General features: G+C 38.0%; 1 protein-coding gene across 7 annotated transcripts in view; it reads right to left on the reverse strand.

Moving 5' to 3' along the window:
- The window catches only part of LOC140462946 (uncharacterized), a 346,737-nt gene that overhangs the window by 15,181 nt on the left and 305,740 nt on the right, over positions 1 to 25,816 (reverse strand). For 4 of the 7 annotated variants that reach the window (XM_072556473.1, XM_072556471.1, XM_072556472.1 and 1 more), the window contains 8 exons: positions 18,916 to 19,100; positions 14,470 to 14,505; positions 12,755 to 12,940; positions 7,767 to 7,874; positions 4,293 to 7,283; positions 3,590 to 3,715; positions 2,638 to 3,057; positions 679 to 792 (listed from right to left, as the gene is read on the reverse strand). In XM_072556473.1, coding sequence (XP_072412574.1) covers positions 679 to 792; positions 2,638 to 3,057; positions 3,590 to 3,715; positions 4,293 to 7,283; positions 7,767 to 7,874; positions 12,755 to 12,940; positions 14,470 to 14,505; positions 18,916 to 19,100 — 4,166 coding nt within the window. The remainder of the gene's footprint in view (positions 1 to 678; positions 793 to 2,637; positions 3,058 to 3,589; positions 3,716 to 4,292; positions 7,284 to 7,766; positions 7,875 to 12,754; positions 12,941 to 14,469; positions 14,506 to 18,915; positions 19,101 to 25,816) is intronic. The other 3 variants (XM_072556475.1, XM_072556477.1, XM_072556476.1) reach the window with 3 other exon arrangements.

Raw genomic sequence — 25,816 nt, forward strand, 5'->3', positions numbered from 1 at the left:
AGGGTGGTGCCTGTATGGAACGAGCTGCCAGAGGAAATGGTGGAATATTTAAAAGGCATCTGGATAGGTATATGAATCGGAAAGGTTGAGAGAGATATGGGTCTAGTGCTGGCAAATGGGACTAGATTGAGTTGGGATATCTGGTCGGCATGGATGAGGGTCTGTTTCCGTGCTGTACATCTCTATGACTATGTCACATTTTATCCACAGTTCATGACCATCTTTAACAGTCAATATCATCCAATGTAAATTTTCACATAGAGGATTCAGGAATATGACAACAGGAGCATGGCTTTGAAGGCCTCCCAACACAGGAAAATGAAGCAGGACAAACCAGCAGTCATGAAATACAAGGGTAAATAGAACTGAATACCCTCGATATTATTGACGAGAATACAAAGGCTCATTCACAAATGGTTTTGGCATGTGGGCTGTGTTTGGACACCTGCTAGAACTCTAGATGTACTGAGTAACAAAGTCAGGACACTTGGGTGGAGGATAAACGCTAACGTGGCGTTTTGCCCCTGAGGGAAAAGTTCCAGCACAGGTATCAAATTTTACTTTGGATTTAATTCTTCCAACACAAAATGATTTTACATTTCATTCAGTGCTCACCTCCACCCCGATAATGATTACTGTCTGACATCTATTAGTAAGAAACAAATAAGCTCCGAATACCTGGGTTTTGGTGATTGACTTTGTCTCAATAGGTGAAGATGTTTCTTTGGAAGAAGTTTCCCTTTTTCCAGTGGGTACATCACTTGGCAGTCCAGTTTTTGTTTTCATTATATCCTGTAAGATTGTTGTTTTTAAAATGAAATTGTTTACTTTGGTTACACTTGATTTACCTACACAGCCTTTAGCATGAGAAAATATTTCTGCATTACTTACTTCTGCTGGGCCTGAAGCAAATTCAAAATGCATTCAATACCACAAATATTCTTCTCCAGTAAAATACATTTCTATTATGACTTAAATATAAATTTTTTGCTTATGAGAGTACTACTTTTCCATGCGATTTTAAACAGAAGTAAATACAAAGGTTTGAAATTAACTAGTCACTTAAAAGTCCAATTCCAATCCTGCCTTTTTGTGTAGGCAAAACCCAATTGTTACCAATGTTGAATTGCACACACCCTCCCCACCCAATGACTGAAACCCACCCACTGGAGAATGGAGCAAGGTTCCTAGCAATAGATCAGGCAGTATGTGCTCCATCACTAATGTGAAATTCTCCCTCCTTTAATGACAATAACCAGATGGTCAGAGCTGGAGCCCTAAGGAAGGCTAAGCCCCTGCACAATGTGGCCTGACAGATGTGGTCACTTTCTGTTTTATCATTCTGAAGGTTCTTTAGTGGGTGCCTCCATCTAGAGCAGCCTGCTCTTACTTCTACCTAGGTTGGCAGTGCCCATCTCTAATGGTGAGGTTGCTGGTCTTTCTGTGCAGGAGATCCTCTAGCCTTGGGAGACCATTCACTATCCTTAAATGGATGAGACTTCCAAAGGCAGTCTCTTAATTGGTGAGCTCCTCCAAAGTCTCTTCCAGTGTCCTGCCATTGGAACGTCTATGTTCCCAATGTCAGGGTTGGGATCCTGGAATGAAAATTCAGCCCAACACTTAAAACAGGATAGGATTTGGAGAATTTGAGTACGCTTACCACACAAATAACGGAGGGGTTAGAAGATGACCAAACAACAATCCACATTCATGCATATTAAACATACAGCAACAAAAATACAACAGCAATCTCTTAAAGGAGTCACTTGTTTCTATTTACCATCATTAAATTCCTGACCAATCAGCATTAAATTTTGAAGCTTATATTAATTCCTAAATAACGTGTCTATTATTGGCCGGGTGGCCTCCTAGCAGCTCTAAATGTGATAATCCAAATTCAATCTTTGATTAGTAATACTTTTCCATAATATATTTAGTAAGAGCAAACCTTTAGTCTATAGTTAAAAAAACTAACAACCTTGTTAAGCAAAAGAATCTAGGTTACTGATAAATCAAAAAGTAAACTTTTTATATCCAATTTGAAGTATTCATCTCCTTTAACAGAGACAGCACTGTTGTAAGCAATGTGCTACCTTTATTCAAGACCTCTGCTGTTAAACATTCCAGTTTGGATAGGATCACATGTCATTTAGTTTATTCAATACAAACATTTCTGTTAATAAGCACATGCTCTAATGATAGTGTACATTCAGTTAGACAAATTAAACATTTTATTGCATTCACAGGCAAAATTAAAGAAACTATTTTGTTAAATGATCAAATTAGAAAATCTGAGTCATAATAAAAAGTATTCAAATTAATACACAGGTCAGTCAGCATCTGTAAGCAGAAATTACAGGTTACGACATTACAGATGAACAGCGAAACGCGTACACGTAGAATGGTAATGTGTCCTTTTTCTTTACAAATGTTGGCCATCTTACTTTAGCTCCAACAAATAGTTTTCAAACTTATAGAAACACATTCTTTCCAAATTTAACATGCTTTAGTAAATGGACTGTGGTTGACTTTGAGGAACCAAGCAGGTGGTGAGGTGGTTACAGTTTTACACACACTGACAGGTGAAATGTAGAAGGTGGAGACATGCATTTGATTTCCTAAATGGTGTTAGATTACCTCCTGTTGAGGTTTTTCTTCAGAGTTTTCAGGTTCATGGTCAATGCTCTTCTGCTGGTCCTTTCCATCCTCTTGAGCAGGTTCTCTTTCAGTACTTTTCTCAGGCAGGGTATTGACATTAACTTCAGAGGTGGCACTATCTGTTCTTTCTTGTTTAGACATCTTTGTTGTTGGTAACTTTTTCACTTCTAACATTCCATCTACTTCCTCAACTTTATCTGGTACTGCAAATTCTTTCTCAGCTTCAATATTTCCTGACGAATTTAGCGGGACGTTTGGATGTTTGTGGCCTGCTTCCACACCTATCTCCTTTGTCACCAACGGCTGGGTCACAAGTTCTTGCATCTGCTCCATGACTTCTTCAGATTCTTGTTTGGTTACCATGGACCTTCTTTGCAGTTCCTGCTTTGCTTCAGTGTTCTGAGCAAGAAAGAATGGTGAAGATCAAGGTGGTAAGGATTGAAAAGTAACATCTTTTGGAATGTGAATATTAGAGGAATTTGGAAGATGGTCAAAAAAAACCCAAAACATGATCATGGATGCACAGTTTAAATGACACATGGGTATTATGGAGAAATAAATGAATTTAAGGTCTAAGCAGGTTGTTAATTAATTAAATCAACAACCTGGGATTTGCCAGATTCTTCTTCATATAGTTTATGTGGAGATAACGGCTCCTGTAAAATGAAAACATGTTCTCAAAATAATGGCACATCTGTTTTTGATATTGAGATAGGAGCAGCATATTTGTGAAACCTCGGATGTGTTTCTGATGAGGCAGGTACATTTGATTACAATAGAGCAATGTTAAACACTGAATAAATTAAACAGGCAATGAGCAAAAAAAAATTTTAAAAGTTTGCAATACCAGACGTGAGATGCCAAAAAAACCTGCATTATGACAAGCCTTTTAAAGCATATATAAACGTGAAGTTTAGCAAGGGTTCAACACCTGTGAAGTAACGGTATTTTCAAATGTCTCTCCTTTTAATGGTGATTTCCCTGGAGATTTTGAAGCTTCCTGTGAGGGTTTTACTTCCCTGTCTTCCAAGGCACATTCAAGAGCAGGAGGTTTAGTCTAAACAGACAAAAGCATTAGTTAAAAGCTGAATGGGAGAATTCGTAAAGCAGAGTCTTCACTGTTAAATGGCACAGCGGCATAACGGTTTGGGAGCTAGCACCACAGCAATAGCAGGAAATCAGCCACAAACAATTCTTTTGACAGGCATTAGTATGCTTCAAAGGAAACAGCAGAAAAGTGAAGAGAAAGGAAATAAACTAAGCAAGGGGAAGTCACTTTTTCAGAGTATCCAAATGCAACTTTCTAGCAATATGAGAAAAGCATTGACTTTTTTTTTGTGAAGGCAGTTCAACAGTTGCCTCGACAGATTGCTCTCATTGTTCTCAATGGCCAATTTTGCCTAGGTTGATTGACATTTGCAGTTGCAAAACTTCAAATAATCTAAACAAAAAAGGAAGCAAATTAACAGATCGAATACAATGCTCCGCAGTTAGCAATACATATGGCTAAAACATAAAATAGCAGTTTATAAATAAGCTCATTTCAAGCTATGTAAACTTGTATGATGTAAAATGCCATTTGACAAAACATGCTGGAACAACGTTTCCTTGTGACAATTCATATGAAGAGTTACCATTGCTTCTGTCAATTCCACTTCACAGCCTGAATCCGGAGATCCCACTTCAGAAACCTGTGCCGCATGCTCAAACGCTTTAATGGGCTTTTTTGAGCAAGTATTTTCTCCCAATTTCAATTCAAAATAGGATATTTTATCCTTCAGGGTAGCTGAGCCCATATCATATACTTCTGCATATTTCTCTTTAAGTTTGAAGGAAGAATAAATTTCTGTCCCCTCCTCTGATGAGTTTGGAAGTTCTCTGCCACACTTAACTATTGAGCTCTCCTTTTCAGGTTTGAAAGTGTGTTTTAAAGGATCTATTTTTGGCACAGCTTCAGCAGGTCCTTTTGTGATCTTTACGTACTCATGTTGGGTGTGTTTAACGGATACAGGCTCAATCGACTTTGATGAAAGCATAACCACTGTTGATGGTTTGAGTTTAGATAATTCACTGACGTGTGAATATTCTGCTTTAATGATTAAATCTGCGTCCGACAACTCAAGATCAGGTGAATTGGGTTCAGATGATTTTTCCTGAGAACATTCTATTTGAGATTCCGACCTGGAGTCTATTTTGTCATTCACCAAAAATAATTGATTAGATTGATCTTGGTTTGCATCTAATGACATTTCAGAGGATACTAAGCTGTCAAGTTCCAGCAAGTTCTTAGATTTTGAATAATCCAGGTCTGAAGATATATCTGCAGAAAAGTGCACAGGTACTTCAGATTTATCTCTCTCTGTCACTTGGAAATGATCTTTTGATTCTTTTCCTTCAATTGATTGAGGTACAGATTTAGCAGAATCATTGGCTTCACTCTGGCGAACTGGCTTGAGTATTTTATCATCCTTTGGCAAAAAGGATATGAACTCTTCACTATCATGCGTCGTTCTCGGCTTTGGCTCGCTTCCATCCTGCGTTGTACTCTGCTTTGGCTCGCTTCCATCCTGCGTTCTACACGGCTTTGGCTCATTCCCATCCTGTGTTGTACTCTGCTTTGGCTCGCTTCCATCCTGCGTTGTACTCTGCTTTGGCTCGCTTCCATCCTGCGTTCTACACGGCTTTGGCTCGCTTCCATCCTGCGTTGTACTCTGCCTTGGCTCGCTCCCATCCTGCGTTCTACACGGCTTTGGCTCGCTTCCATCCTGCGTTCTACACGGCTTTGGCTCGCTTCCATCCTGCGTTCTACACGGCTTTGGCTCGCTTCCATCCTGCGTTGTACTCTGCTTTGGCTCGCTTCCATCCTGCGTTCTACATGGCTTTGGCTCATTCCCATCCTGTGTTGTACTCTGCTTTGGCTCGCTTCCATCCTGTGTTGTACTCTGCTTTGGCTCGCTTCCATCCTGCGTTCTACATGGCTTTGGCTCATTCCCATCCTGTGTTGTACTCTGCTTTGGCTCGCTTCCATCCTGCGTTGTACTCTGCTTTGGCTCGCTCCCATCCTGCGTTGTATTTTGCTTTGGCTCGCTTCCATCCTGCGTTCTACATGGCTTTGACTCACTCCCATCCTGTGTTGTACTCTGCTTTGACTCACTCCCATCCTGTGTTGTACTCTGCTTTGGCTCGCTCCCATCCTGTGTTGTACTCTGCTTTGACTCGCTTCCATCCTGCGTTCTATACGGCTCTGGCTCGCTCCTATTCTGCGTCATACTTGGCTTTGGCTCGCTACCATCCTGCATTTTATACGGCTTTGGCTCACTTCCATCCTGCGTTCTACACTGCTTTGGCTCGCTTCTCTCCTCCTCTTGCCTTGGTGCTTCATGGTCTCCTATGGAACATGGCTTTGAATCCCCTGACTCATTTGATAGGAGGCATTCTTCAGACTCCTTTTCTGAGGAGTCCCTTGACTCTTCTTTGTCCCATCTTGCAGTGCATGGCTGCAACGCATTGGCATGCTCTTGAAAAATATAAGGTTTTGACTGTTCTTCAGCTTTATAAATTTCAGTAACATCCGACTGCAAAATCCCTTTGTATTCGGCTTGTTCGGTTGGTGTTATCTGGACTTCCTTTTCAACCATTTGGAGAATGAATTTGGACTCATATTTCACTTCAGCTTCAAAAATAGACTTCGACTCCTCTTGGTCAGTCACTTTTGTTGCATACTGTTTCTCTAAGAAATTTAAATTGGACATCTTCTCTTCATTTGATTGTGATTTGCCTTCATTGATCACAAAGTGAATTGGCACACTCTCTTGATCATTCATTTGGAAAGTTGTTTTGATGTTCTCTTTCTTCTCTTGGTCATACGTTTGAGAATCTATCTTTTGTACTTCTTGTTTGCCTACCTGAGCACCTGGATCTATCTTTTGGTCAGCTATTGGAGACCCTGGTTTGGATTTGTTATTATCCAGTGGGAATATTGGCTTGGAATCTTTTTCGTGGGCTTTAGACTTGGCTTCATCACTTCCAGAGGAAATAAGCTTAAACTGCTCTCCATTCGTTGTGAAAGCCAACATAGGCTCTGTCTCTTCAGGTGCTTTGGAATCGGATTTTGAAGACTCCTTTCCAGTATCTACTGAATCTTGTACAGACGGAAATTTGGCGACGATAACAGCTTCTTCAGAAAGTGCTTTATCTTCAGAGATTACCTGCTCTTTATCCAAAAGGTTCTCAGTTAGGACTTCTTCAGGTTCAGTTGGATATGTCTCAGGAACCTTTTGTTCATCTGACTCCACTAACTCTGAGCTATTCAACAGAGAAGGTATTGTCCTTTCCTCTGAATCAGTTTTTGAAGCATCTTCTTGTCGAATAGCTGACAAGTCACATATTTCTTCAAGCTCTGGAGATTCATCCTCACATGACTCATCTTTGTGAAATTCTTCTTTAATAAGCTCCATTTCAGGAGAAGATAGTTCTAATACAATTTGCCTTTTGTCACAAACAAGTGATATAGCCTCAACTGCTTCTTCTTCTTTGGATTCTGTTCTGTCACTTTTGTTTTCAACTACAACTAGTTCTTCTAGCCTAGAAGCTCGTCTTTCTATTATAACCCATTCCTCAGAGCCCTACATTTCAAATATAAAAACTTGTCAACATCACAGTAATGCATGAACAGGCACATTGCAACAGACATGCACTTCACTTTTCTAGACTATTGTAAAGTAAAAAAAATTCTCATAACTAGATGAGGTGAAAACTTTCTTCATATATATTTTGTAACTATATAAAAATTATATTTATAATATGGACAAAGTTTGGAATCTTCCAACATAAAAATACTAAATGGAGAAATGAGCTCTATAAATGGGTGAATTGCTAAGATTACAACATTTCTAACTCTATATTTAATGTTTTATGCTTAACTATTTGATATACATTTTCTCTTTACAATCAACATTTACCTTTGAAAATATTAACAAATTAGCTAATAATAATTTCATTCACTGATGTTAGTTCTGCCATTTAAAACAACTCTTCAGCATCAGTTTATTTTTGCTTATTTAAATTACAATTCAATTTTAATCAAATGTAAAACTGAAAATGTCAACCTCAGGGGAAGATGCAAGGCTTTTCTTTGCTGAAGCTTCCAGAGATAAGGCAATGGCACCCACTTGAGAAGTAGGCTCTTCCTTCACCTCCTCTTCAGCTCTCGCAGACTGTTAGAAAGGTTAATTAGCTGATATACCAGAATATATTGCATAATAAACAAATAACAAACGTGTTAGTTTCTTGTTCATACTTTATGTTTTGGTGTAAAAATAGTTTGGTAGAGCTTTTAAATTTCTAACATGAAGAATATCATGTTTGCACGTTGCCAAAAACTATCCTCTGTTAAGATGAATAATATATAACCACTTTAACAATGCTCAAGTTTGTAAGCTGCACAGTTAATTAGCACCATTTTGTCTCCCAAGTGATTGCTTTTCTAACTTGTGTTCTATTCAATTTTTTCAGTCGGAAAACCGGTTTTCTTATTTCCTGTAAGTTTTGATGAATATGCACTAATCATTGAGGTGATTAATGGCAACTATCTACAAATAATTAAATATCCTCATGGCATTGGAAGGACTAAATTTCAAACCAAATCATGTTCACTACTGACAGCTCAGAGCAATTCATGAGTATATGTTTAATTAACACCTGCCTGGTCCTCCAACTGTTTGTAGCTCCCAGCAGACCCTTCGTCCTTTAAGAAGAACCACAGAAACCAGATAAACGCCAGATATTGCTAAAAATAGCTCTCTGAAAATTCTAACTTAGCCCTGCATTAGAACTCATAGATCTCCATGAAACCAGACAAGCTTCCATCTGCACAACAGGTTTGCACAGCACGGCAGCAAATGCAATGTGGAAGGAGACTTACATCAAGCCTCCTTACTGCTTCTAAATTGTACCACTTTCAGAACAACCATCTGGTGTCTATAACAATAAGCCACATATCAAAAATTCCCACAGAAGTTTTATCACAATGAGAAATCGTATTTAAGAATAATGACAGACAGAGCCTGCACCAACGAAAACAGAAAATAACTGGGGGAATTGATCTATGCAGCTCACATAAAAGATATTTTAAGAGATGGAATACTCTTTTCAGATATTTTCCAGATTCAATACAGCTTTATCAGTGATTATTAAATCACATTTACTAAATGCAGCACCATTAATGCTTTAGCAACCTATCTTCCACCTAGGAACACATACATTTAAACAGTAAGTGAGGAAAATTTGCGATTAAATTTCTTCAACTAGACGGCACAGTGGCTCAGTGGTTAGCACTGCTGCCTCACAGCACCAGGGTCCTAGGTTCGATTCCAGCCTCGGGCGACTGTCTGTGTGGAGTTTGCACATTCTCCCTGTGTCTGTGTAGGTTTCCTCCCACAGTCCAAAGATGTTCAGGTCAGGTGATTTGGCCATGCTAAATTGCCCGTAGTGTTAGGTGCATTAGTCAAAGGGAAATGGGTCTGGGTGGGTTACTCTTCGGAGGGTCGGTGTGGACTGGTTGGGCCGAAGGGCCTGTTTCCACACTGTAGGGAATCTAACCTAATCTAATCTCGTCAACAGTTCAGAGGTAGTAGCATTATTTTACTATGGTTGAAATGACCTCAGGTTAATTTAATTTTAAGAATAATTGCGTGGAGGATGCAGAATATTACATATCCTTATCAGTTTAAAGATGAATGAAATGTCTTTGGGTACAAAAATATAATAACTGTCATCAGAGCCAAATAGAACCTAAAAACTGACTGGTGTAGTTTATGGAATTTGTTAACATTAGTAATAAATGATAAAACATTAAATTCTAAGACTCTAATACAAACTACTTTAACCAAACAGCTGCTTTACGAAACCAGAATTACAATGACAGTATAATTATCTTAAGTGTTATTTTTTGGTTTTTGGCCTTTAGCATCATGTGGTATCTGAATAACAAAATAACAAAGCCATAATAGGAAGAAACAGAAGGCAAAATGAAGCCTCATTGTTCACTCAATTGGATGATTCCAAAGAAGGAAAGGATATCTTGAAAGAAAAGGCACATTATAAACAAACGTACAAGCACATGCTGCTTCTGCTGTTTTCTTATTCTATTTACCCACTAATAGTACCAGTTACAAACAGACAAACTATCTATTAGCAAGTTGCAGTTTATACAAAATACCTCCGTTGTGCTCTGCATGAACAATGAGGATGTACAATAAGTAAAGGTGCAACCTTAACTAGTGTGCTCATTTGAAGAATGTAACAAGTGCAACAGTGCTGTGAAAAATCTTCCACTCACACATGCTTTACTTGTATTAGGAATAATGAGTTAAAATAGTTCTTTGCATTTATATGATTCATTAGTATCAACAACAGACTGGAGACTGTCACATCACCTTTACTAATACCAGACCTTTAATTACCATAATTGAACAATATTTAGTATGTTGCATCAGGCACTGTTCAAATTTATGAATGTAGGCATCATCATATTAATTTACAGAATGATAGAACATGGCTCAAATTGTATGTTTCTTTATCAAATTTTCTTACTCTCCAGTTACAGTGGATAGATCAAACCATTAATAGACTCCTACATCACTTCATCTTTTATCTCATGTGTGGTGTGGCATCATGATGTCTATCTACAACTTCTTTGTAACTAAGGAGATTGTTTTTAACTTTTAAAAGCGTTAAATAATAAATTTGTTAGATAGACGACAATAATATAAAAATTCTAAAACAACTCTCACTAAAACCATCAAAATGGAAGTATAAGAAAAATTGGTATGTACAGCACAGATCTATTGTGATACTGGTGGAGACATTAAGATTGTAACCAACCTTTCTTCTTTCCTTGTTAGTTTCTAACTACCAAGAGGGAATTTTCCTGAAACTTCATCTATTTGGTGACTCGTTGGTAAAGTGCATGCTTATGACAAAGGTGAGACCAGAATTTTGAGGTGCAATCTTCATATAATGTGAGGTACCAAATGGGTTGTGTAATGCAGCCAATATCAGGTTACCTTCAGAAGCAGCAAGTACTGGGATGGATCTTGGGAACACTGAGTTGAAAGGGGAGGTAGTTTCTTCAGGCTCCACTGAAACAAATTGAACTCACCTTGACTAACCTCTTTGGCTCTATTACGTGTTGATTTGATTAGAGTGCTCATGGTGCATGCTCTGCCCAGTAATCAATCAAAATGGTTATGGGGGGGCGGGGGGGAAAGTGTGGGTGGGAAGAGCCTGATTCACAAATCGAAATCGACACGCCAGCTGAAACAAGCATGTGCTTTGGTCAATTATCTGGGCAAAGATTGGTGAACGCTACGACATGTACAAAATGTTGAGAGAATAAACAGAAAATTAGCCCTTTCATTTGCCGAAGCAAAGTGAATAAACAGTAAAGTGCTGTCAGGGAAAAGAAATCTAAAGATACATCACATCAGCCAATAGAAAGCTTTCAAAGTGACCTCAACCATTGATTTACTCCAGTTATCCACTTTACAAAGATGACACAGAATAATTTACTGTTATTTATCTATTTAACACAACTTTTCTCTTCTGGGTCAAACCAGAAGAGAAGGCATCCAAAAATATCAAAATTGCAACACTGAAGCTGCAGTCAGCTTGAATTAACACTAGATGGCACAATCTATTTTTTTAAAAATTAAGAGCTAAAAAACTAAACTAGCTGGAGACCTGAAATGGAAAGTTCCAAAATGCTGGAAATGCTCAGCAAATCTCAGCATCTGGAAAAGGAAGGTGGGAAAAAGAAAAGGAAAGTCTATAGTTGTATAGGTGCAGGCCAGATTAAATGAGAAAAGGAATGATGGCGAAATGCAAAAGGAGATGAGAATAGAATAATTAAAGAAATGAAAGTACAGTCTAGAGAAGGTGTAAATGGGAATAGTAGAATAAGTTGCTGCAGCAGTTATTCAAAGAAATAGGGGCACAGCTTACAATCTGAAGTTGTTGTCTCAATGCTGAGTCCAGAGGCTGTGAAGTGACTAAAAGAAAGATGAAATGCTGTTTCTAGAGATTACACTTAGCTTCATGGGAACCATGATGGAGACTGAGGTCTTAATGGGAATGGAGTTGAGAATTAAAACAGCAAGAAATTGGAAGTTTACATTCGTATTTGTGGACTGAAGATATTCCAAAAAGTGTTCAACCAATCCATAATTGGTTTCACAATGGACAGCAGTGAATACACTTTTCAGTTTGATATACTGTAGAACTGAGTTGCTGTTTTATCTGGAAGGAGTACTTGCATATCTAAATTCTTCCATTTTCCTCCCTAACACAGATCTGATTTTTTGGGTTTTCCTCCCCTATCCTTCTCCCTGCCTCTGCACTTGCTAGAAGTCCATGTATCTCTGACATTGTTCAGTTCTGACAAAGGATCATTAGCATGAAAAGTTATTGTTTCGCTCCTCACAGATGCTGTCTGACTTGTAAAGCGATCCCAGAACTTATTATTTCTACTTAAAAATAATCCATAGTCTTAATTGTAATGTCCTACAAAAGGTGTGTGGTGAAAAAAATATCACTGGCACTGATAAAGGAACATATTGTTAAAATACCATGTCAGAAAGCTATGAAAGAACAGTAAGAAATTTCTACCATGTTGATTTTTTCCTAGGATGTTTGCAAAATCCTCTGACTTGAATCAGTATATTATTCCTTTTTTGAGGGCATAGAATATAATGAGACATCAAAACAACTAATCCAGAAAAGGCTTTAAAATTACATTTTGTCTCCAGAGAATGTTAAATTGTCAGTCTATTGTTTGCTCTAAGATCTGTTACAAACTCTTCGTGTTTTGTTTTATACCTGGTAGATTGTCAAAATCTTACTAAACTCAAGATGGACACAATTAACTGTGATATAATACAATTTAAAATAACAGCATTCCTGGTTGTACCAGAGCTGTGACTAAAAAAATAGCCATCACCAGCAGACAAACGAACAAACGGATAACTAAAAGCCAAAACCAAGTCGGCAGATCGAGAATACCTACAACTTCAACAATGTGTTTATAAACAAAACCCACCTGCTGGAGCTTCTGTGACTCCTCCTGCTCTTTGTCTTTGGGTTTTGATGAAGATGGGGAAGTAGTTAACTTTTTTTCCCGGTCACCATGACTTAGCTTAATACTAGTGGATTCCTGCAAAGTTCGTTTTAGTTCATTGATATTGGCTTGATGCTTCAAGAGTACATCTTCTGATTTGTCCAGGAACTTTAGTACAATTAAAAAGGGAAGATAATGTTATGTTAGTCGTAACAACACATTGTTTATCAGGAATGTTTAAACCAAAGGGAAGAAGTACCCACAAATCCATTTCTTAACATATTTGCCCGAAATACCTCCATGCTGAATTAGTGAATGTGTTAACCATTTTAAATAAAAGGATTGTCGTTCTATATAAATAGCAGTTTCATAACTACTAACACACTTTCGGATCTTAGGAAAAGGTGACTAGATGGATGATCAGTTTTCTTGGAGTAAGTGTTTTGCTCAATTACAAAATGTAGTTTAGTTTAAATATATATGATCTGATTTCCTTACAACATATGTATCCTCACTAAATACATCAAATAATGCTTACCCCAGAATTACTTTGTAGGTATTCCAATTCATCTCAATTTCATGTTAACATGGATGGTCCTGAGAACTGTCAGTAATTTGTCAAAAAATATCTGTTTTCCTTTCTACTTGACATACTCCTTCATATTAATACCTGATTATGCACAATTTCATTCATATATAAGCATGACAGCAAGGAATGTTTAAGATATCTTGTGTACATGTAAGTGGTTAATTCTATGGTAGTTGAAGTACAAATGCAAGAAAAAAAATATATTTAACACAAAACTCCTCAACACTCACTTTCCTCCCTGATAGAGATAGTACTAATTCCTGCATTAATATACATCCAACAGTAATTCTAACCATCCTGGTATCAATCAAGACAATGTGATCCAACATAGCCCCACCGCACTTTCCTGTAAAACAAATTTCCACCATGTCAAATTATATTTGCAACTTTCCACCCTCCTGATAAACAATAAATGACTATTACCCACAGTCTAGAATGTGAATTTCTACAGATAGTCGAAGTAACAGAGTAGCTAACTGAAAATGGTATGCGTTAACATTGGTAAAGGCAGCCCACATGATGAAGAATTAGCAAACACAAAAGAAACTAAAAGGCAAAGGACTTGGCACACAGCAAGCAAGTAAAAAGCAAGGGATGCTATATGCCAATGTAAAGTGTCTAGCAAACAAGCAATTTCAGCAAAAAGATGGCCAATGGTTAAAAATCAGTTATTTTCCACAGACAAAGCCTGTAGCATTTTAGCAGTACCACAGTAACCCATGAAATGTATGTTAGCATATAGGTAGTGTACTGACAACAATGAAGAAACTATGATTAAGAAAATTATCACCCACTTTCCTGTATAGTAACAAGATAGATCATTCAGTCTTTTAATCCATAAAACACCAGTAATTTCCAGTTTTGAATTGTAACTCAATATTTCAAAGGGAGCAATAAACATTGTGGATCATGTAGGTGATAAATCTTGAAGGATATATGAGTTGCATCTATCTGATGTTATAGCTATATTTAGTTTGATGAATGACTCTCCATTCAAAAATAAATAGGAACTCGTTGCGTTCTAGCTTGAACAATATTTTAAAAACAGGTATGAAAATGTTTCACATAAACTACAGTAAAAACCAATCCACAGTGGTCCGTACACTACCTCTTGCCTAAGTTTCGGCTCATCTTCATGTTCCATCTGACAGCAAAATTTTAAAAGAAATCAAGTCAATTAAATCCAAAACAAGAACAATCATAATTGTTGACCCTCACATGAAAAAAATGGAACCCACGTCTGACCATTTAAAAAAAGATGCTTGAAACAAAAACAGTTTGTGTACTAGTAAACAGATTAAATCAACAAAACTAAAAAGGATGAATTTACACTATAGGTTCAGAATTGTCAAAAAGCAGTCCAGGTTCCCACTGACACCAAACAAGTGTACGATAAATGTGCAGTCAAGGTCTGAACGGATTCTGGATTAAGTAAGACTCTCTCCTTCAGGGGGGGTCTCACTCTTGTTCAGTCCAGCAAGTCTCTGGATTTAATTTACATATACAGTCCAAAAACCAACCTGTATTAATAATGCAGATGTATAAGATTTGCATCTGAAATCTACTGCTAACCACTACATAGCACAGATGAGACTAGATCGTTGAGAATGATCATAGTCAACTTCCAGAAAATATTTGCTTTTTTTGGAAAAGGAATCAATAACTTAGATGGTGTATTTAAACCCATGTCTTTTGATTCCTGACCTCTTCTCTGAGCATAGCAAAACAAAGACTTTACTCCTTGATAAGCAATCTACCTTTTCTCATTGTTAAGTTTCTTCCACATACCCTGAAGACATTTCCTTTAGCAGAAGAAGGAAAACACAACTATAAGCCACTATAAGGTTATGGTCCAGTTGTTGCAACCATGTGGAACTATCTTCCAAGCCAATGTACTTAACCTAAACCCAGAGTCTATGCAACGATTTTCTTTAATAACTTTAAAAATGATTACTTCATTGCTCTTTACAAATGCCACAGTAAATAAATTTTCATTTCCTGAATCTTAAGATTTATCCAAAGCATTTTCGTTGTAACTAGTTTGCTGAGTTCAATAAAAGCATAAGAATTGTTCACAGGCTAATAACTTAACCAACTTTCTGAATACATGAAAGATAATCTTAGAAATGTTTCATCAAGATTTCAGTGAAGGAGCAAATACTGAAGAGGATTTTCTGTCACCACTACACTCAATTATCAAGCTGGATGAGAATTTTAAACAGGGGGCAAACCCTGCTCCCACTTTGGCAGTACAGCATAGAACAATGACACTTGCCTATGGCCTGAATGCCTACTGAAGATAACTCTGTTCAGGCCTGCAACTGGATGCTAGATGATAAATTTGAGTTTCACTGCTGAGCATAAGCAAATATATATCAAATATATATGCTTCTGAAGAGGACTGGATGTTTCAATCTCGATTTCTAAATCTATAAAATAAGATTATTTCCTGCTATGGTAACCTCTAATTATCAGTGACAAGTGGGACATTGTTACATTTCACTTTGTTTTAAGATGGAAATAATTAAGTCTTGAATATACTTTCGGAATGTGTGTTACACTTGGGAATGTTATTTTGGTTTGCATTTTGTTTCCATTATCAACTTTTTCCACAACTAGTTAACAGACAACCTATTTTAATCCTCAATGTAGTATGAAAAGTGTACCACCAGCCATCTCCACACACTTAATATTTGCCTTTCTTTGCTTCAGTTACAATACTTATTGAGGGTAAGTAATGTGATTAGAGGAATACCTTTCCCAATTACATTCATGTAGCTAAGGAAACCAGCACAAAAATGAAAAGTGTAGCCTTTGAAGTTCTCCATTAATTCACATCAGATGAGTGCAAGTATTGCTGAGGATTTTAGGGGCTGCAGGAGATTACAGGGAAAAGGGGACAGACCATTTGCAAATTGGAAACCAAAGAGTAGAATTTTCAAATCATGATGTTTCTTCATCCAGAGCTAATAAAGGTCAGTAAGCATAGGGTCAATAGGTAAATGGAACCTGCTGCAGTTTAAGACAGGTAGCAGCATCTTGGATTGTCTCAAGGTTGTTACATTGGAGACTAACAGGGTTGTGTTCAAATATTCAAATCTAGAAGTAACAATGGCATGGATGAGGATTTCAACAGCAGATGAGCTGAAACAGGGTTGAATAGGATTGGAAGTGTACCTCCAAGTCAAATATTGCATTCCAGTTGCAAATAGTCTTGTTTAATCGTAGATAGTTGCCAGGGAGAGGGATGGAGTAAGTAGCTAAGAAATGGCTTCAATCTTTCCAATACTTGACGAGATGAAAGTTCTGCACATCCAATAATATGTAAGAGAAGCATCTTAATAGGATAGCAACTGCAGATGTGAAAAAGGTGGTAGTCATGTAGTAATCAGTGTCTGTGTGAAAACTAATGCTGTCCTTTAGGGTGTTATCGCTGAGTGGCTGTCTGTGTGGATGAGGAAAAGGAATGGGCAGGGATAGATGCTTGGACAACACCAGAGGTAAGACAGCTTGAGCAGGAAGAGAAACCATTGCAAGTGAGACTCTTGGGCCAATTAGGTAGTTAAGAATGGAACCAGGTGAGGACATTCCATCCAGCTGGATAGCAATGGCAAGGTGTTAAGGAAAGATGTGTCAATGGAAGTGTAAAAGGCTACAACAAGAAAAATGAAGAAGGCAAGTTTCCCTTTGGTACATGTCACATTGTAAAATTGTAATACAGATTACGTCTATTTAGGAAATGGATCCACAAAATTTTAAGATGTATACTGTCATAACTGTGGCTTATAGAAACTTTTTTTTTGTTTGTGTCTAAAGTAGTACTTGACTATCTGGATTGGGAATCAGAGTTGTGATTGTATTCCAACAAAGGCTATGCTGGATCCATAACTACTCCTGTGGCCTGGTCATATACTTTGTTACGAAATGCTTCTGTGAATTGTCTTGTCATATTTCATTATATGGAAGGTGATATATAAACATACGAAGTTTTAACCTCAAAAGTGGTCAGGCTTCGGACAAGTGATGGTGGTGTGAGGGGAGCGGTTAAAGTGTTGGAGAACACTGAACCAAAATCTGAATCTGACCATTTCTGGTCACAACAGAAGTAGCAGAGTGACCTATTTCTCATTCAAAGCAAAGTCAGCTAACAGCTAGGTCTGGGGAGGATTTAAAACACAGGAGGCAAATGCTTTTCATGTCAGTTGCAAAATCCAGCATACTTGGTTCCTGTGACCAGACACTCACTGACCCTTTGTATTTTTACCCAATGTTTCCCATGCCAACTTTCCTTAGTTAGGTGGTGGTTTTGACTGGTGCAGACTCAATAGGCCACCTGGCCTTTTTCTGTGCTGTTGACCACTGTGACTATGACTCCCTCTCTACAGGCTTGCAAACTACACCTAATGCAACCACGTTCACTCTACTCCATGAACTGCAATGTCAGAATCAGCTCAGTCAGATGATGAGTGAAGTGCCTTGTTTATCTTTGTAATGCATCAAACATACAGGATATTCTGATAGGAATATTGTATATGGGTATAGCAATAGCACTGTCAGCAGCTGCTGGACAGTTTCGACAGCAGCAGTATCCAGCATCTACCTACAGGAGTTAGCAAAATTAAGCCTGACTAGAACATTTTCTGTATTTAATGCTGAATGCAATTGCTTCTCTACATCTCTGATCATGCTGTACTTAATTTTTTGTATTGTTCTCTACTGTCTCTAATTTCGATGTGCACTTTATATACCATGTTAGATGGCAGGCTATCATCAATCTGCTGTAACCTCCCTTCCTCTCTGGCTTCTTGATGCCACTTGTTATTGAGCATTGTTTTGGTCATCAGCAATGTCCTCTCGAAGCCTCACAGTCATGTAGCAATCAGAAGTTACCGCACAGGCCATAGCTCACAAGCTGACCCAATTAAACCATCATGCGTGTGCAAGCCCACACAGAAAGTGTTAATGGGTTATATGCACTTTTATGATTTGCTTGCAGCCTATGGAAAAATAGGGGTATGTTGGTGTCAGTAACATTTTCAAGCAGTTCTAAGTCAAACTGTGTAAACACAAAAGATCGCCCTACTGACCTCCAAGATTGCATTTTAATGCTCATCTTGGAAAAGAACTCATTCCCTACAAGTATGAAATTGACCATTTCCTTTCCCAGATAACTTCTAGAGTTTTACTCATGACGCTGCAAACAGGCTTGAGTCAGGAGCAATTTTGGGCTTCCATCAGGAACGATGTTTGTTCACCCTGACAATATTCCTCAGAACCAGCATACTTGGTGGTTCTATACCACCAGAATCAGCTGAATTTGAATAGAGTCCCAGCAGTGAACTTGGACTGTGTGCAAATCTATGTCTTTCATTATGCTGTCTGATTTGCATTAGGCACAACAGCATAAAGTATTTATTTACATAAACATGCTACTCTACTAGGCGAGACACTAATCTGCTTTGTAATTCCACATAATCCCACTCATCGAGTACAGTGAACTGTTAACAACCAAAATGATTATCTGCATCAAAATTAAAATTTCAACATTGTGTACCTTCATTTCTTTAATTTTTGTTGGTGTGGTCACTTCCTCATTTTTTTCTGACTTCTGGGAGGATTTCTTGCTGTCTGACTGTGTTGTGTCTGGAGTCTCTGTCCTTGAAGTTTCGCTTGCGTCTTTTGTTGACTCTTTCAAAAGTGCATCGTGATTTTCCCCAACTGAAGCTGGACGGAAAAACTCTGCAAGTCAGAATATCTGACGTAAAATGTGGTCATCATACTCTAAAATATTCCATAGAAGTCACAGGCAAATGGAATGAATTTGATACAAGGGCAATTCAAACAGCAATTAGTTTAACCTGGGAACGGGTTGATTCATCTTTGAACAAATAATCAATTATTGAGTGATAGAGAGGTGCCAATTCCTAATAGGGTTCAAATACTTGGTGCATCCAGGAAGTGTACCAATTTCTGAGGCTCACCGAAAAGAGGCTAATCAGAGTTTGCATGGCTATTTTATAACTCCACTGCCAAATGCACATAAATTGGGCACACCATGTACATCAGAATGGGTTTTTGCCAATTCAGAATGAAACTATTGTAGGAGATTTTCTTTTCTCCAAACATCATGACATTACCAATTGATATTTGACATGCCATTTTTAAATCTTTGCATCATATTTTTCTAAATTTCAGCTTGGGTGAGGAGTTGAAGGATTGTACTTATTCCACCGAAGTCTATAATTAATTGTAAAATCAAAACAACACTACATAATGGGGAGGCTGAAGAAGTGTAGTGCACCTGATTAACTAACCTGTAAATGCAAAGTATTCTGTGAGCTATCTCCATTACCCGAACAAAGAATAATAAGGAGCTTTGTTCAGTCACTGGTCAGAGCCACGTCACCCTACAATGGCAGGCTGCTTTGCTAACACTGCATGCTGTGACAAAGCAGTATCTGGTCAGTTTATACTCCTTTACTTAAATTGAAAACCCTCATCCCTCTATTTCCTGCTGAGTTTCTGCAAGAGGGTTTGGCTTATTAAGCATCAAAGCCTTTTCACATGTCAGTGTAAAAAAATAGTAAGTTGCTGCTGATGTCCTCAGAATAAGACTCCTCAATTCTTCTCCCCATTTACACTATTTTAAAGCTGTCGAGTGCAAGCAGGATACAAAATACAGGGAGAGCAGCAAGCAGTGATAGCGATGAGAACAGTATGTGCGCATGGTCATGATGTCTATCATGTGCCTGCAGTGAAGCGCTGCCTGCAATCATCTGTCCCATCTAGTTAAATGGACTTTGTGGCCATTGAGCATCAACTAATGGAATTGTATTTAAAATTACCTGGATTGCTTTGTCACAGCCAACAGGAGATTGAGGGCAAATCTGGTAGCCACCCAGCCATTCCTGAATGGGTTGGGAATGCCAGTTCAATGCAATTTTTTCCAGTTTTATAATGTTGTTAAATAGATCACCAATACCCTGGTGAAAATGTGGGGGATGACTTTCCATTATATTTACTTTAATGTGGAGATAGGAAGAGCAGCAGTGCTCTTCCTAGCTACACAATACTGAGGTAAGCTAAATTTCCACTTCCACCTGTCTCACAGTCTCCTTCCTATATAGTTTACCTACGGACTAATGCCACATAAGTGGCAGAATTTTTCCAAGGTTGGTAAATGGTATTAACAACGACAGTTTGGCAATTTTATATTGAGGTGTCCTAAATTTTAAAGTGCAGTGGCCCTCCAAATGTATCCCCGCCCCAACAAAGAATTCAGTTTCAAGCCTTAACTTATTTTTTCTATTGCCACCTCATTAGTCAGTGTTAAACAACTATTGTTCATAAACTATCATGTACTTGAGGGGAAGCTTGACAAGCAATCGAGGAGGAAGAGAACCCAGGATTATGATGATTGCTTCAGGTGTTAGACCAAGTTTTCTTTTGTGCTCTCTTCCTACACAACCAATATTTAATTGATACTACTCAAGATCAAGTGTATTTTCAACAATATTTCTGTAGCCAAAAGTCTACATTGCCTGATCTTCTTTAAAATAGGTAACAGACAAGTGAACTGATACAAGTTTTAAAATTTAGGAAGAGGTTTCATGGAGAATGTTCCATTTTACAGGGAAGATCATACCTGGGGGCCATCAATAGAGAAAAGTTAACAACAAATCCTGCGGAGAATCTAAACCAAAAACTTCTTTACTCAAAGAATGGAAAGAATGTGGAACTCACTACCACAGGGAGTGGTTGAAGCAAATAGTAGAGATTTATATAAAGTAACCTCACAAACGAAGGAGACAGGAACAGGGGATTACAATGATTGACTTAGATGAGGAGGGTTGTGAGGAGACTCAAATGGAATATAAATGTCAGTACAGATTGGTTGGTTGAATTGCCAGTTTTGATGCTGTGCATCTGATGTAAGGTTGTCCAAGCAATGAGAATGAGAGTTGTTGATCAACCATGTGTGTTTGACTAAAACATAACTAATGTAAGGTTCAAATTCACAAAGACCCAGGATTTAACCCTACTATGCATTTAAATTGTGGAAATAGTAAAATCTTGTATTTGCATTTTTAAGAATGAATAAGCCAATCAGATTGATTCAAAGAATTATTGAATATGACAGGTTAGAAGTAGATTTTTTAAAAATCCAAATCTTACTTTCCTACACATTCAAATAAATATTCTTTTTTTCAAACATCTGCCAATTTCTTATGAAAAGAATTCATGGACACTGGCTGAATGGCAGATAATTCCATATTCTAATCACTGCACCCATGAAGAATTCAGTTTCAAATCTTACCTTATTTTCTGTTTTTTTTATTGCTACCCCATTAGTCAGTGTAAACAACTATTCTTCATAAACTATCATGTACTTAAGGGGAAGCTGGACAAGCAATTGTGGAGGAAGAAAACCCAGGATTATGATGATTGAGTTTCATCACATCTCTCCTCATCTAATCTATGTTCAGCACCATCCTTGACATTCAGACGCTAATGCAGACCATGTCTTAATGCACCAAAACCTTGAGCAACAATACTGGGGTTGACAAGTGCTAACTAACATTCATGGCCACACGATGCCAAGCAATGACCTTCAGCAGGAAGAGACCAACCAATGCCTCTTGACATTCAAAGGTATTACTGCCACTGCATCACCCACTATCAAAATCCTGGAGGTTTCCATTGACCAGAAAGTGAGCTGGACGAGCCTCATAAATACTGTGAATCTGAGTGCAGATGTGATGGAATTCTCCCCATTTGTCCAGATGCCTAAAATCAGGAAGCTCGGCACGATCCAGGACAAACCAGCCCACTTGATTGGCACTAAATTCAAAGACATTCAGTCCCTCCACCACTCCACACACTGTAGCAGCAATGCATACCAACTATAAAACGCATTGCAGAAATTCACCAGGGCTTCTCAAGCAGCACCTTCCAAACATGCAACCACTACCATCCAAAAGGACAAGATACATGGGAATACTAGAACCTTCAAGTTTCTCTCCAAACCACTAGCCATCCACGCTTGAAAATGTATTGCCATTCTTCAATTTTGCCAAGTCAAATTTATGGAACTCCCTTCCTAACGACATTAATCCAAAAACACATCTCACCACCACCTTCTAGGCAATAAGAGCCCAGCTAGCAAAGTCCATATTTCTTGAATAAATAAAATGAAATCATAGCCTTGAAGATTCTCATTAAGTCACTTCTTCATATTCTCTGCTCAAGTAAAACACACCACAACTTTTACATTCTGCCTACATAACTGTCAGCCCTCTTCCCTTTTCATTACTTTTTGATTTGTACAGCCCATTTGACATATCACAGAAGTAAATTTAAACTACTGTGTATGAGCTAATATGAACATGTTGGGTCTGGATACCTCTTGCAGAACCATCACTCATACATACTTAAATATTTTATATTTCATTGCTGCACAGTGCGCTTTGAAAAGCAGTCTAAGCACGCAGCACCAATGCACCTTGCCCCTAGCAATTTGCCGCTGGCATTCACTATCCCTGGCTTCAAAATAAAGGGAAATGATCTACATTTCCTCTCTCACAGTTTAATGTTACCAATAGAACCAGCCAGTTTATTTTAGACCCGTGCTATAATAATTTCACATAAAAAGCATGTCAGCCAGTGAAAAATAAGGGCTCTTTAAATTAACATTACAATGCTCAAGTATTATGAAACAATGAATTAATTGTAGGTAAAGCACATTTTATTCAGGCATGAATCTGCAATATTCCCTGACTTGCCAAGATGAGGCAGTAACCAGTCATTCTGTTGTGCCGAGAAGGGGTTATTCACATAAGTCATGTATGGCAGAAGTTAACATCTCTACCAAAAGGACAAACAGGGCATTTTATTTGGGAGGGGTTGTTAAAAGGAGTGATTTTTTTTTAAACAATAATTGAAGCAGAATGCATAATGACTTTTGGATGGAAGTGAATATGCTTATGAAAAAATAAGTGAATTCAATGGGTGAGAAGTTATGGGATAAGATTATGGATATATGTTTGAGAGTTCTGAGATAGGAGGCTATTCATACTATCAAACCTATGATGTGAATCTCTAAGTTGAACAAGGAATATAGAATAATCAGAAAGAACACTTTACAACAGATATGGAAGAGGGGAAGAGCAAAGAGAGAGTGAAAGACAAAGATGGAGAAAAATAGAGAGACAGAGAGAAAAAGAACCTTGATGTTTTTCAGTTTTGAGTCTTTTGTGTGTACTGTACGATATTGTCCCAATACAATAAATTGCGAATTTGCACAGAGTTCTAGCAATTGCAAATACAGTTTTCATCTACTTAGAGCATTACCTATTTATAAAATGCAGGTTGAAAGCTCGAATAGATTCGAGTTTAATCATCTTCCAAAATTCTATACATTTTGGAATAATTCCTGCAGATTGGCAGCCAGCAAATATCACCCACTAATTAAGAAAGGAGCAAACGGGCAAGAAAAAGCAGGGAAGTGTAAAACTACAGACTATAAAATATAAAGTCTTTCATGAGTGTTAAGGAAAATGCTATAATCTATCATAAAGAACAGGGTAAATGGGCAGTTGAACAATAATGATCTAATTGGGAATAGTCAGCATGAATTTGAAAATGGAAAATCATGTATGACAAAGTTGAACTTCTTGGTAATGGTACTAACATAAATTGATAGAGGGGAGTAGATGGATGCGGTATATTTGGATTTCAGAAGGTTGGTTAGAAAAACAAAAACACACTGTAAAGGGGGTAATGTACTGGCATGGATTAAAGATTGGGCTAACAGACAGAAACCAGAGTGGGAATTAATGGGCCATTCCCAATAGACAGACTGTGACTAGTGGGGTACAGCAAGAGTCAGTGCTTCCAGCTCAGCTGTTCATAATATAGATCCATTGTTTGGACTGGGAACTAACAAGTGATACTTTCAAATTTGCAAATGATACAAAACTAAGCAGGAATGTCTATTATGAGGAAGAAGTTCAGGTGGTTTTGGACAGGTTTAGTGATTGGGCAAGAATATGGCAGACGGAATGTAATTCTCTTTGGTAGGAAGGACAAATGCTCAGAATATTTCTTACATGGGGAGAGGTCGGAAAGTACAAATGTGCAAAGGGACTTGGGTGTCCTTGTCAATAAGTCACTAAAGCAAAAATGTAGGTGCAGCAAGCCATTAGTCAGGCTAATGGAACCCTTTATCATAACAGGATTTGAGTACAGGTGTAATGAAATCTTGCTTCAATTGTATAAGACCTTGATTATACCACACCTGGAGTACTATACACAGCATGGGTCTCTTTATCTCAGTGAGGGTATTATTGCCATATAGGGAGTGCAACAAAGGTTCACCTGACTGGTTCCCAGGATGATGGGATTGTCCCATGAAGTGAGATTTAGCAAATTGAGTCTGCATTCTCTCGCTGCCAAAGAATGAGAGGTGATCATCTTGAATCCTACGTAATACTTATAGGGATGCAAGTAAGAGGTTTTCTCCTAGCTGGGAGATCTAGAACTGTTTAAAAATAAAAGCAATGCCATTTAGAATAGATAAGAGGAGAAATGTTTTTATCAGAATGGCAAATTTTGGAATTCTCTGTCCCCTAGGGCTGTGGAAGTCCACGTTTGGAGTATATTTGAAGTAGACCTTGATAAATTTGGATTATCAAGGGGGCCTAAAAAGGGGAGGGGGCAAGGTGGCTCAGTGTTTAGCACTATTACCACACAGCACTAGGGACCCAGATTTGATTCCAGTGTTGGGTGACTGTTTGTGTAGCGTTTGCATTGTTCTCCCATGTCTGTGTGGGTTTTTGCTGGGTGCTCCAGTTTTCTTTCCCAGTCTAAAACATGCAGTGCAGGCGGATTGCTAAATTGCCACAACTGTCCAGGGACGTGCAGGTCAGGGGGATTAGTCAGGGTTAAGGATATAGGGTGGGGGGCTGGGGGGATGCACTTTGGAGAGTCAGTGCAGACCCGATGGGCCAAATAACCCTTTTCTCCACTGTCAGGATTCTAGGGTTCTAAAAGGCTGTGGAGATAGCGAACCTAAAAGGCATTGAAGTATTCGATCAGCCATGATCATATTGAATGGTGGAGTTGGTGCAATGGGCTGGATATTCTACTCCAGTTCTTCATGCTATTATTTTTGATGATGAAGTATTTACTTTAACATCATTTTCTTTGTTAGTAATTATTGTTATTATTATTGTTAAATTATTAGATATTATTAAACTATTGTTATAGTAAACAAGCTTGTACAATTAATCTCAGACTATAGAGTACCTCTTGCTGTTTACCAAAGCCACCATTTATAAAGTTACATTTAACTTCAAATAATAAACACTGCACTGCATGTTATTGCACCACAAAACAAAACACAGCAAATGTATACACTTGTTATACTAACAAGGTGAAGAACATCGCAAAATGGT

This window comes from Chiloscyllium punctatum, chromosome 37 (genome assembly GCF_047496795.1).
Source record: "Chiloscyllium punctatum isolate Juve2018m chromosome 37, sChiPun1.3, whole genome shotgun sequence".
Taxonomy (NCBI): Eukaryota; Metazoa; Chordata; class Chondrichthyes; order Orectolobiformes; family Hemiscylliidae; genus Chiloscyllium; species Chiloscyllium punctatum.